This window comes from Rhineura floridana, chromosome 20 (genome assembly GCF_030035675.1).
Source record: "Rhineura floridana isolate rRhiFlo1 chromosome 20, rRhiFlo1.hap2, whole genome shotgun sequence".
NCBI lineage: Eukaryota > Metazoa > Chordata > Lepidosauria > Squamata > Rhineuridae > Rhineura > Rhineura floridana.
Genome location: NC_084499.1, coordinates 19,576,212 through 19,589,063, shown reverse-complemented (window position 1 = coordinate 19,589,063; position 12,852 = coordinate 19,576,212). Strand labels below are relative to the sequence as shown.

The 12,852-nt window shown below is 46.0% G+C and overlaps 1 protein-coding gene across 1 annotated transcript in view; it reads left to right on the top strand.

Moving 5' to 3' along the window:
• Positions 1 to 12,852, top strand: part of KYAT1 (kynurenine aminotransferase 1) — a 32,672-nt gene that overhangs the window by 8,260 nt on the left and 11,560 nt on the right. Inside the window, exons 7-15 of the mRNA XM_061604496.1 lie at positions 664 to 750; positions 1,216 to 1,344; positions 2,748 to 2,868; positions 3,567 to 3,643; positions 5,237 to 5,326; positions 6,142 to 6,328; positions 8,870 to 8,946; positions 10,303 to 10,389; positions 10,839 to 10,884. Of these exons, the coding sequence (XP_061460480.1) occupies positions 664 to 750; positions 1,216 to 1,344; positions 2,748 to 2,868; positions 3,567 to 3,643; positions 5,237 to 5,326; positions 6,142 to 6,328; positions 8,870 to 8,946; positions 10,303 to 10,389; positions 10,839 to 10,884 (901 nt within the window). The remainder of the gene's footprint in view (positions 1 to 663; positions 751 to 1,215; positions 1,345 to 2,747; positions 2,869 to 3,566; positions 3,644 to 5,236; positions 5,327 to 6,141; positions 6,329 to 8,869; positions 8,947 to 10,302; positions 10,390 to 10,838; positions 10,885 to 12,852) is intronic.

Below are 12,852 nucleotides of genomic sequence, written 5' to 3'. Positions count from 1 at the left end.
TTAGGGTCATTCGACCGCTGTGAGAACAGGATGCTGGACTTAAACAGGCCATTGGCCTGATTCAGCAGCAGAGCTCTTCTGATGGCGTTCGTTGGTCATATTTGCATCCTGGCTTTCCACTGGACTCCTGCTGGGAGGAAGGGCGGGATATAAATCAAATAATAAATAAATAAATAAACGTTGCTCAAGGCAGCTAACAACAATAATACAGATACAATAAAATATAATAAATTACAATTAAGCAGTTAAAACGATAAGAGCCGTGAACAAATGGCCTCCTGAAATTCTGCAAGCTATTTGCGGGCAGATAAACTGAGGGGACCTTTTCACAAAATGATTCCCGAAGGAAGAAGAGACAGCGACTGTAAAGGATAACCTGGCCGCCGTTTTGCATCCTTTGCAATGCCATGGCCTTGGTGTCACTCCAGGACATTGTGGAGGCAAGGAAATGGCCGTGCTACTCACAAAAAATGGTGGGGAATATTCAGAGAAAATTCTGCAAAATGTGCTTCTTTTTCCTGATGGATGGAAAAAAGAATAATCTCCAGAAACATCTTAACTTCCTTTCCCTCTTAATGGTGGGCAGACGGGCGGTTATACTGCTATGATTCATAATATTTTTGTTGGACAGTTCATTAAAATAACTCTCCTGCGCTTTCCTAGGTGATCATTATCGAGCCGTACTTTGACTGCTATGAGCCCATGGTGAAAATGGCTGGTGGGACTCCAGTGTTCATACCTCTGCGGCTAGTAAGTGGACAGATGGTGCTGGCACCCCTGGACTGTGAACCTCATCTTTTAGGGCAACAGTGGGGGGCTTTGTGGCCTTCCAGATGTCGTGGACTACAACTCCCATCATCCTTGATCGTTGGTCACACTGATGGGAGCTGGAGTCCAGGTTCCTCAGCCCTTCTTTAGTTGGAGACCGCTATGCCATCCAGAACAAACTGAGCATCACCTCCTTGGTTGGATGAGTCACTTGCCAACATTACCTCTGTCTTGTCTCAGCAGTACCTCTGTCTTCTTCCAATTGAAGTTCAGTTTATTGACCCGCATCCAGTCCATTACTGATCCCATACAGCAGTTCATCCCTTCCACAGCTTCACCTGAATCAAATGAACCAACCAGTTCTGGGTCCTTGCCCACTGGCAGAAGCTTATACTGTGCTTCTCTCTCTCTCTCCCTCCCTCATCTCTCGATTGTCTTCTCCACCAGAATGTCGCAAAAAGCAGCAGGCTGATCTCCAGCAGAGACTGGCAACTGGATCCGGCAGAGCTGGCGGCAAAGTTCACCGAGCGAACCAAAGCCATTGTCCTAAACTCTCCCAACAACCCGCTGGGGAAGGTAACCGAGATCCCTGCAATTTGGAATAGGCCTCCTGGTGCATGTTTTAAGTTACAAATGCACAGCTCAGCCTTTGCCTACGCTTCATGCCACAGAATCCAGGTAGTTTGAAGGCATTGCTTGGGCACCAACCCTCTTTTCCAGGCTCCCGGTCTTGTAAGCCATTGCAGGCAGATTTCTTGCCTCTCCTCCAAGCTTTGAGGAAAAGTAGATGAATTTCTCTACCTAGTACATAGCTCCTGAGAATCTGGGGAAAAGGTGGGCTCCTCTGCAAAGCAGAGAAATGCTCCCCTCCCTTATCATACTATTGGAGATTAGGTGCCAGATGTCACTGCAAAAAAAAAATGTTTAGACAGAAATGGTTATTATTATTATTGTTTGCTTTTTTCAAAAATAAACTCAAAGTAACTTGCAAACATTAAAAAAAACCTGATTAAACATTAAGCTTCAAAGGCCTGGATGAGTAAAAATGTTTTTACCAGGCACCTAAAAACAGACAGTGGTGGTGCCAGACATGCCTCTCTGTGGAGAGCATTCCACAAAAGGGAGCTGCCACTGTGGAGGTCTGTTCTCATATTGCCACCTTTCGTGCCTCCCTTCGAACACAGGACTCCAGCTAAAACCTTCTCTTCGGGGCCTCCTACAGACATAGGTTGTCTGACTCTGGAGGAGCCCTGTTTATGGAGCATTCCTTCTGATTTCCTTGTGCAACATTTCATGCAGAGGTTAGACTGTTTCCAGTCTTGAGCATTTGTTCTGATTTCTTTGCAGGGAGGTGTACGGCTTTGAACGTTCATCCTGAATCCCTGCTGAGTTGCTTGCCAGATGTTAATGGGTTCTGTCCAACCAAATCCTGCTTGGAAGAGACCCATGGCTCATGGCTATTAACTTCAAGGAATTTATTCTGAGGACTATTTTATTGACCTATGTTTTGAATTTATGTCCCGCCCTTCCTCTGAAGGAGCCCAGGGCGGCAAGCATAAACAAAACAAAAGCTTACTAACAGCAATTAACAACATTCCAAAACACAATTACAGTTTTAAAATATTTTGAGACACAGCTTAAAAACATGCATCCATCTTTGGGAGGCCAAGCACAGTCCCCTTCAGCCATCAAATGTCTGGCTACCCAGGAATGTTTTCAAATTCCTCCCAAAAATCAACAGCGATGGGGACAGATGTGTTGAACACCACCCAGTAGCCCCAATGAAATTAATGAACCTAAGTTAGCCATGTCCACTCATTTAGTGGGTCTACTCTGTGCAGGACTAATGTTGGATACAACCCCAATGTGTCTTCAGTATATGTCATGAACAGCACACGCCGTGGACCAATGTCCGTGGCTGCCACTGTTCTTTCTCTGGGGGGTGTCAATCTTCTCTATGCCTCATATGTCCGGCGCAGGTGTTCAGCAGGAGGGAGATGGAGCTCATTGCAGACCTGTGCGTGAGACATAACGTCCTCTGTTTCAGCGACGAGGTGTACGAGTGGCTGGTCTATGATGGAAATGAGCATATCCGGATCGGTACGGCGAACTTGAATGTGTGGTTTAGTAATACCTTACCCTACCTACCCACCCCAGTCTGTAAACAGAGGAGATTGGTGGTTCCAGTGTCAGTGGGGGGGTGAACCCACTCCAGGCTTTTGTCTGAACTTTCAAGGAGCTCTCCAAGTTATTTATTAATTTATTATTTGATTCCTATCCCGCCCTTCCTCTCAGCAGGGGCCCAGGGCGGCAAACAAAAGCACTAAAAACATTTAAAAACATCATAAAAACAGACTTTAAAATAAATTAAAACAAAACATATTTAAAAAAAAAATTTAAAAAAAGCTTTAAAGAACAACTTTAAAAAGAAAGGGTTAAAATCATATTAAAAAGCAATTCCAAACGTCAAAAAGCCGAAACCTGTTCCCAGAACGGTTTTCCTTGCACCTTGGACAGCAGTTCAGACTAAAACCCCTGAGTGGATTCACTGCCCCACTGACATTGGATCCACCCATCTCTGCTGTCTGCGAACCTAGGCCGGCTCTGAGCCACAGACATCTGTGAGTCCTACGATTTCCTTTCCCATCTGAGACCAAAATAGTCTGTCTCTCTTGCCAGTTCTTTCAGCTACCTGGACTTTCCAGCCTCTGCAAAGGGATGATTTCCCTAATCTCCTGTGCTTTCCCATCCTCCAAGCGAATTTCAGCTTCATTTCCCCCCCCTTTCCTTCCTGACAGCCAGTTTACCCGGAATGTGGGAACGTACTGTGACCATTGGGAGTGCTGGCAAAACCTTCAGTGCCACGGGATGGAAGGTGAGGAGCCACGCGTGGGAACTGCTGGGCTTAGAGGCTATTTCTTCTTTTGTAAAAGCCACCAGACCCTTTGGAGGAGGGCCGTAACTTCATGGGAGAGTGTATGCTTTGCACGCGAGAGGTCCCAGGTTCAACCCCTGGCACCCGCTGTCAGGTAATGGGCAGGGCCTGGGAGTCCTCCGGGCCGCTGCCCATTAAAGCATCTTGTAACGGGCAACAGGGAGAATTCACAAGATAGTGGGTTGTATTCAACTAAGTCTTATTCAGAGGAGATCCACTGAAATGAATGTGCCTATTAGGCCACGTTCACACCATAAATTTATTCGGCTATTATTCCACTTTGAATAGTCATGGCTTCTTCCCCCAAAGAATCCTGGGTTTGCCCGTGGTCAGGGGTATAATTGTTTGGGATCTCGGCGGGGTCTTAGACCCCTTATTTTTGGGGAGCATGGTCCCAGAAGGGTCCCTATGTCTCCAGCATTGTAGCAGCATGAAAGTGGAGAGTGTTAGCCACTGAAAAGACTCTTCTAACATGCTTCCTTGTCCTTTCCTGCTGATTGGAGCCAGAGTGAAAGGAGGTGAGTCAACCACTGAGAAGACTCTTCTCAGCAGCTAAACACTCTTTCCTTTCATGCTGATTGGCTCCTAGGGATGTCTGTTGTTATGGGAGAAGGCATTAGCAAGGATCTCATTCTCAACCCAGCAGCAAAAAAAGTGGGGTAATGGGGCATGGCTGCGACTAACATGAAGGGACCCTGCACTTCTGAATTTGCCACTATGCCAGTGGTATAAGACAGTTTTCAGACTTTTGCAAACAGTAGACCAAGAATTTAAAATTTGCAGATAGGAATGGGGAGTCTCAGGTTGAGGACCGAATGTGGCCCTCCAGGCCTCTTTATATGGCCCTCAGGACAATTTCCAGGCCACATACCCTTCCCAGGCCTCAACCCATCCCCTTCCAGCTCCATGGCCTCCCTGAGTGCTTTTGCCTGGCTGAAATGTGTCCTTGAACGGTGATAATGCTCTTTGCTTGCCTGAATGGAGAGAGATGTGTGTGTAAACCTCTCACTTTTGCATGGCTGGAATGTAGACCTAGGCTACATACATACTAGAGATGTGAAGGCCTGGGGGAACAAAAACTGAAAAACTGGGGGGGGGGGGGACCGGGGAGAAACAGTTCCCACCCGCCCCCAAATTTTCCCAATTTTTTTCCAGACCTTCACATCTCTAGTACACTCCATATGTATAAAGCACGTGGCTTCCCCCAAAGAATCCTGGGAACTGTAGTTTGTTGAGGGTGCTGGGAATTGTACCTCTGGGAGGGGTAAATTACAGTTCCCAAGTTTCTTGGGGGGAAGCCGTGTTCTTTAAATGTATGATTGTACAATGGTTAGAATTGCATCTGTTGCTCCGCCCACTGTTGCCACTGGCTCCGCCCATCATTGGCATGTGTGTCCCCCCCCCCAAAGGTTGCCGTGAATCTGGCTGAAAAAGATTCCCCCACACCTTCCAGTGCCCTCTACAACATGCAAAGAACAGTTGAGATAGCCAAGGATTGGAAAATAATTGCATCTTCTTTTCTGCCCCAAATAGGTTGGCTGGGCCATTGGGCCCGATCCCCTTTTGAAGCACCTCAGGACAGTTCACCAAAACTCGGTGTATCATTGTGCGACAGCAGCTCAGGTCAGAAAATGGCACTGGAGGAAATGGTTTGCGTGGGAGACTTTCTGGCACGAGGGACCACTGACCTGGTACCCTCCAGATCAGGGTTTCCCAAATTGTGGTCCATGAGCTTCATTCAGGTGGTCCGTGGCACATCTGTGGGTTTGTGGTTGAAGATGGGAGACGGCACAGGCATCACGTTGAATATTTATCTTGATTTTTAATTGTATTTTTGTTGCTTCTTTCGCTTCTTAGGTTGTATTTTATTGCTTCACAATTTGAATTTTATGGAATGACAATGGCTGCAACAGGCATACGAATCATTAAGTGGTCCACCAAGACCCTCAATAGGTTTCAAGTGGTCGGGGGGGGGAATTGGGAGCCACAGCTGTAGATATTACTGGACCACATCTCTAGTCACCTCTGACCATTGGCCATGCTGGCTGAGGCTGATGGGAGTTAGAGTCCAACAAACGTATGGAGGGCACCGGTTCCCCATCGCTGATGTAAGAAGAGGCATTCCTCCTCTCTCTCTCACAAGGGAATGCCTCTTCTGAATAAGAGGCATCCTTCCATCTCTTGCACGCAGTCAGGAATGCTCCTTCTTACATCAGGGACAGGGGACCTGTGGCCTCTCCAACAGTTGTTGGACTCCAACTCTCATCATGGGAGCTGAGAGTCAGCTTTGGGAGAGTGCCAGGTTGGGAAAGCTGGCATATGTCAAAGCACAAAAGCTGTGGCTATTGGGTTCCCAAGCAACTGAGAGGTTCCCTATTTTATTATTATTATTATTATTATTATTATTATTATTTTCATTCCACAATCGATCTTTCTAGGAAGCCGTGGCCTGTGGGCTGGAGAAAGAGTTTGAGCGTTTGGGGAAACCCGATAGCTATTTCGTTCAACTCCCGCAACAGCTCCAGCAGAAGCGGGACTTCTTGATCCAGAGTTTGGTTGCTGCAGGCATGAAGCCTGTTGTCCCCGAGGGCACCTATTACTTAGTGGCTGACTTCTCAGCATTCAGTAAGTTTGGCACCACCACCATCCCGCTTGACCCCAGCCTATTACCCGGTCGACAGTGAATACTGTGATTATGACTTTTGCGCTGATCTCTCAGCGGCTTTTGATACTATTGACCATCGTATCCTTCTGGGCCGACTTGGTGAGTTGGGTATCGGAGGAACTGTTTTAGAGTGGTTCTGATCCTATCTCTTTTTTTTTTTTTCAATAATTTTTATTCAGATTTTCATAAAACATACAAGACAAAATCATAAAACATTCAAAGACAAAAAACAAAATCAAAAATAGTTAAACAAAAAGAAAAAAAGAAAAGAAGAAAAAAAAAAATAAAATAAAAAATAAAGAGTAAAATATTGACTTCCCATTTGTCAAAGATCAAATCAGTTATAAGTCTATAATATATAGCAATCCTGTCTCTTAAGTCATATTATAAAATCACTTTCCTCCAGTAGTTATCTTACTTAATCATCAAATCTCATAAACATTACTTTATTCTTTCCACAAAAAGTCAAAGAGAGGTTTCAATTCTTTAAGAAATATATCTATCAATTTTTTTTTCCAGATAAGCATATCGATTAATCCATCTCATTACTAATTATGATAATCTTATTGTCATAACCATAGTCAAAATAAACATTTCAATTAATCCATCACATCAGAATCTGTTAGGTTCAGTAATTTCAGTAGCCATTGTTCTATTATCTCTATTAGTTCCATTTTCCATCTTCCATCTTCAGTAGTCTTGTTAAGTCCAGTAATTTCAATATCCAATCTTCCATTATCAGTATTCCATAATAATCTTGCTGTCAAAGCCATAGTCATATAATAAGAGTCTGATGGGAATTACCTCTATCCCAAATATTTTCTTGCCATCCATTCTGAATAAGTTGCTGAAATACTGCTGTAAAATCATATCTCTGTTCTTTTTTTCAAAATACACTGGGTCATCTCTTAAAAGTTTTTCCATTGTCACATGGCTGCAGTTAATTCCATAGATTTTCTCTATATTGGGCTCCATCACATCATTCCAGTCCAGAAGATAATCCATGCCATTGATAACTTTATCTCTAGAATCTTCATTAATTTCTTCAGAGATAACATTGAGTTCCAAACAATAGATTTTATTTCTAAAGTCCATAGACTCCAAATCTTGTTCCTGTTCCACGTTTGTTCCAATCTCCGGGATCTCCTCTCTCACAGGGACCCCTATTCCAGTCTCCAGGGTCTCCTCTCTCACAGGGACCCCTATTCCAATCTCCGGGGTCTCCTCTCTCACAGGGACCCCTTCCAGGGTCACCTCTCTCACAGGGACCCTTATATCTTTAATCTCCTGCTTCATTTTACTCAATTCAATTTTCGTTATCTCAATCTCATTCATTATTCTCTGAAACATAGTTATTTCCAGATTCTCAGCCACTTTCTTAATTGCCATTTTAAAAGAAAAATATAGGAAAACCACTTCTTATTTCAGCAACAATTGGGTTAATACTCCAAACTTGGTGACATCACAGTATAAACAGAGCAGACAGCCTTATCTCTCCAATAGTTAAGTAAACAAAATGCAGTTCCCAGGATCGAAGCAATTAATGGCAATCGTCAAGAAACAGATTCGTCAAAATAAAATAGACCAAAAAGAGAGTAGTCTCAAAACAGTATAATATTTTTCAAAATAAAAATCTGGAATAGAAATCCCTCTTCTGTGTGTATCTTTAGAATGCAAATCCAGGACAGCTTTTTGCAACAAAAACAGAGATAAGCTATTAATTAGTGCGTAGCAGAGAGAAGTTATGGCTCCCCAGTGAGATGTCAAAAACCGATCAATCTGGCAAATCTCTTTTAAACAGCAACAATTTAAGTCAAGTAAAAGAAAAATATAGAAAGAAGGGTGCTTGCCTGTTAGTGCGTTCTCTCTTAGAAGATAAGATGAACGTTCGCTTTATCAGATAGAGCTTGCTGTTGAAAATCCGTCCCACCTTCGTCGGCTGGACCTCGTCCCATAAATTAATGAGATCTGGTCGTCCCAACAAAAATAGGCTTTGAGGTTAATCTCTTCGTTTCTCCCTACCCGGGAGAAGTTTAATCAGTCAAAAAAAAAAGAAAAAACTGACTGATATATCTGAATAAGCTTCTTTTGAGGCAGGAGCCCGTCTCAAAAGCAGGCACAGGCTAAGTCACCCTTCCCGGAAGTGGGTTCTGATCCTATCTCCAGGGTCGTTTTCAGAAAATAACATTGGGCGATTGTCTTTCAGCCCCCAGATCCAGGCCTGATCTATGCTCAGGTGGCCTTTTCCAGTAAGGAAAGAGGTTCTAGCATGAGTGGAAACACTAGGAACTGAGGAAGCTGCCTTATATTGACTCAGACCATTGGCCCACCCAGCCCAGTACTGTCTGCACTGACCGGCAGCAGCTCTCCAGGGTTCCTGAGGTCTTTCCCAGACCTACCCGGAAACGCCAAGGGGGTTAATCTGGGATCTGGGACCTTTTGCATACAAAGCAGACGCTCTGCCCCTCACCTACTCAATTGTTATCCATGCTGTCTTCTAGAAGATGAACTCTCTGATCAGCCAGACTCGGAGGAGCCCTGCGATTCCCGGTTTGCTAAGTGGATGATCAAGAACAAGGTTAGGCACCTCGCCGTTTCGGGGCTGACCCTATTGTAGTGGTGGGCGGGGCCAGGGACAACAATGGGTGGAGCAACGGATGCAAATTTTATGTTTGTACAATAGGCTAGTTTCTACAGAAACACGAATGTGCGCATTCCCATCCCTGTCCTCCACGTAGGCACATTCCAGCCCGACCAAAACACTCAGGGTGTGAAGGTGGGCCACTGAGAGAGCTCGTGAAGTCTGCTGTTATTCTTTTACAATGATTTATCGATTTGGGAATTGCCTTTATGTTTGCATCAAGGCAATCTACAAAGATATCGTACAAATGGCGGAAAATATTTATTTAATTATTTATTAGATTTATATCCCGCCCTTCCTCCCAGTAGGAGCCCTAGAAATAGTTCTTAAAACAATACAAAAAATAAAAAAGAGAGGTGTTTTGTTCTGTTTTGGATTTGTAAACCTGAGGCTGGGATCTTTTCATCCATCTGTTTCCGGGAAGTGCAGAGAGCAGGCCCTTGTCCTCTCTCGACAGGGATGCTGTTCTACAGAACAGGGGGCAGCCCCACTGAGAGCTCTGCTGAGCGGGCTTCTGATACACTTAGGACTTGAAGGCGCAATCCTGCAGATCAAGGTGACCTACTGGGTGCAGGGGTGTAGTCCAGGGTCCCGATGTGGGCGTCGTATACCAGTTGCTTTTTTGGGAGGAAGGTCCCATCCCAGCAGGATCCCTATGTACAAGCCAGTAAGTATGAAAGGTGAGCATGTTAGCCACTGCAAAGAGTCTTCTCACTTGGCTAACAACAGGCTTCCTTGTCCTTTCGTCCTGATTAGAGCCAATCAGAGTGAAAGGATGCGAGTCAGTCATAGAGAAGACTCTTCTCAGTAGCTACCACACAACTCTCCTTTCATGCTGATGGGCTTCTAGGGAAAGTGAGCTTCATGGCAAAGTACCTTCGTCTCCCAAATCCAAGTCCCCACTAGGCTTCATTTCAGAATTCTTACAACAAAAGGTTTCTGGCGAGATGCTAGCCCCCAGAGAGAGAGACTGAGGGGGTGGGGAAGCCTATGCACACGGCAGTTTTATTCTGCTTCTCTAATTCTGTAATTGCAGAAGAGATGGTGAATCCTGGGGGCGTGGTGCGACTATCACGAAGGGACTCTGCACTTCTGAATTTGCCACTGCACTGCTGATTGGGTGTATAAGGGCTGAGGTGGTCCCTCAAGTGCTTAGCAAAATACCTTACCTGGATAACTTTTGCACAAAGTCTCTCCTACAGTCTCCACCTTCCATATGACCACCATGTTGTTAGGAGTTTGTAAATGATGAGGAGGAAAGAGTGACCCCCTTCTCCTATTCCACCTGCATAGGGGTTAACGGCCATCCCGGTCTCCGCCTTCTACAACCCCTCGCAGAAGCAGAACTTCGACCATCTCATCCGCTTCTGTTTTGCAAAGGTCAGCTTTCCATGGGGTGATCTGGAAGGTTTTCCACATCGTCAGGCTATCTGAGGGGAATTCCTTTGCGTGGAGTTTTTTTTGTTTTTCAGCTGACTGCATCCAAACCTCTCTGTACCTTAGGCAGGTGTGGTGAACCTTTGGCCCTGCAGATGTTGAACAACTGTATTTGACTGTGCAAAGGGGGGAGGTGTTGGATCCTGAATCTTGCAATGTCAGATGGTGGAATTGTTTAAAATTCCCATTGTCAGAGACAGCTTGCTTCTGAATACCAGTTGCTGGAAACCACAGGAGGGGAGAGTTGCTGTTGCGCTCAAGTCTTATTTTTGGGCTTCCCATTGAGATGTCTAGTTGTCCGCCATGAGAACAGGATGCTGGACTAGATGGGCCTCATTTGGCCTGATCCAGCAGCCAAGCTTTTCTGATGCCCTTCTCGTTTTGTGCTTTAGGAAGACTCTACTCTGAAAGCCGCAGACGATATCTTGCAGCAATGGAGTCGGAAGAAACAGGGCCAATAAAATCATCACTCGGAGCCGGCTCTGTACCTAGAATTCTGGCAGAAGGGAGGAAACCTGTGTGCATATTTTGCTGCTGTTCCCAATCGATATTTGAGTGGAGGGGGGGGGGGTTTGCTGCTATGGAGTGGTCCTCCCTTCCCAATTTGCGTAGGCAGCAGGAAAATATTACTGAACGTTCACCAACGTGACGATGACCCACCGGAGTCCCACAGATGGGAGTTGCCGTACAAAACATCTGGGGAGTATCAGATTGGAGAAGCCTGCTGCTAAGCACACTCCTCCCAGCCTGCCTGCTTCCGGTATCTGAGCCAGGCAAGGTGTGTGTGTGTGTGTGTGTGTGTGTGTATGAAACTGTTAATGCATCTTCCTAACTAGCAGGCATGGGGGGTACTCTGGCCCTCCAGATGATGCTGGATTCCAGCTCTCATCCACCAGTGTGGCCAATGGTCACAGATGATGGGAGTTGTAGTCAAGCACCATTGGAAGGGCACATCCTCCCTAAAGAGCTTCGAAAAGCATCCCTGCATCAATTTTGAGCTGGGTTTTCAGCTGAAATCCTAAATAAGCTCTTCACAGGGCTGTTTTTTAAAAAAATAGTAATAATGCAAGAGCTTACAGAAGCAGCTTCATAATGGCTGAAAATCCTCAGGCTGTGATTGAAGATATTAAAGACTACAAACTTAGGTATTTTGTGACTTGGAACTGCATGGGTGCAACAGGTGGGCGGCTGATGAACACTGGTGTGATGCTTGAGTAATGTTAGGTGTCTATTTTTCTTCTATCTCAGGAAAGGAGACAGCTCTGTCCCGTCCCTCCCCCCCCCCAAATGTATAGGACAGACACTGTCCTGATCGCATTTTGCTGAATTGTGCTCCAGATCAAGGCGGCGCCCCTCAGGGTGTTGCCATACAACTACAACTCCCATCATCCCCTGACCCCTGGCCAGGTGTGCTGGGCCTGACGGGAGCTGGGAGTCCCAACAAACATCCGGAGGGCACCCCCGGTTCTGCCCAGCTCTGCTGTAGGAAATCTGGAGCAATTGTGGAAATTGTACTGTTTGGCCAATAAAAAGGAACGTATGTAAAACAAGACTGATTTGCACAATTCATTCATAGGTGGTGGGTTTTGCAGTAAAGCGGAACCAGTTGGGGCTCCGGGCTTGCGCAAGCATAGCTCACCGTCAGAGCATCTGCCTTGCATGCAGGAGGCCCCAAGTTCAATCCTCAGTGGCATCTCCAGGTAGGAGAGAATCCTGCCTGAAACCCTGGAGAGGCGCTGCCAGTCAGTGTTGACAATACTGAATGACTTGGTGCAAGGCAGCTTTCTGTGTTCCTATGTAAGCTGTGTGCAGGACCATGATGTGGGATACCAGATCTGCCGTCTGCTTAAGAGCGTGGTGGTTGTCCAGCAGGCCATAAGACAGCTGTGGGGATGACTGCTGGCTGCGCAGTTTGCACAGCAGGCTTTCCGCTTTCTCCCACCCACCCCCAGTTTACTACCTGCACGTCAAGATCACTGGCAACGGCTGACGTTCAGGTGTGCCATTAGGAGGGTGGGGGACTAAAGGGCCAGACAGAGAGACCTGGAGGGCTGCATTCAGGCCTCCCCAGGTCTGAAGTTCTACACTCCTTGGGGAAGGACCGTAGTTCAGTGGTAGAGCACCTGCTTTGCATGCAGAAGTTCCCAGCTTCAAGCTGCCAGTCAGTGTAGACGCTGCTAAGCTAGATGGACCAATGGCCTCTGTATAAGGCGGCTTTCGGTGTTCCCTACCTTAGAGAGGCATAAAGATAATATGTAGATGTGATATGGAAGGAAACCTCGGTCTCACTTTCCTCTCGTGCGATTGGCCTTGGGCCAGTCACTGTACTCTGCCTTTCAGGTTAACCTACCTTGCAGGGTTACTGTGAAGATAACATGGCGGCAGGAGGGTGGTGGGAGGAAGAGA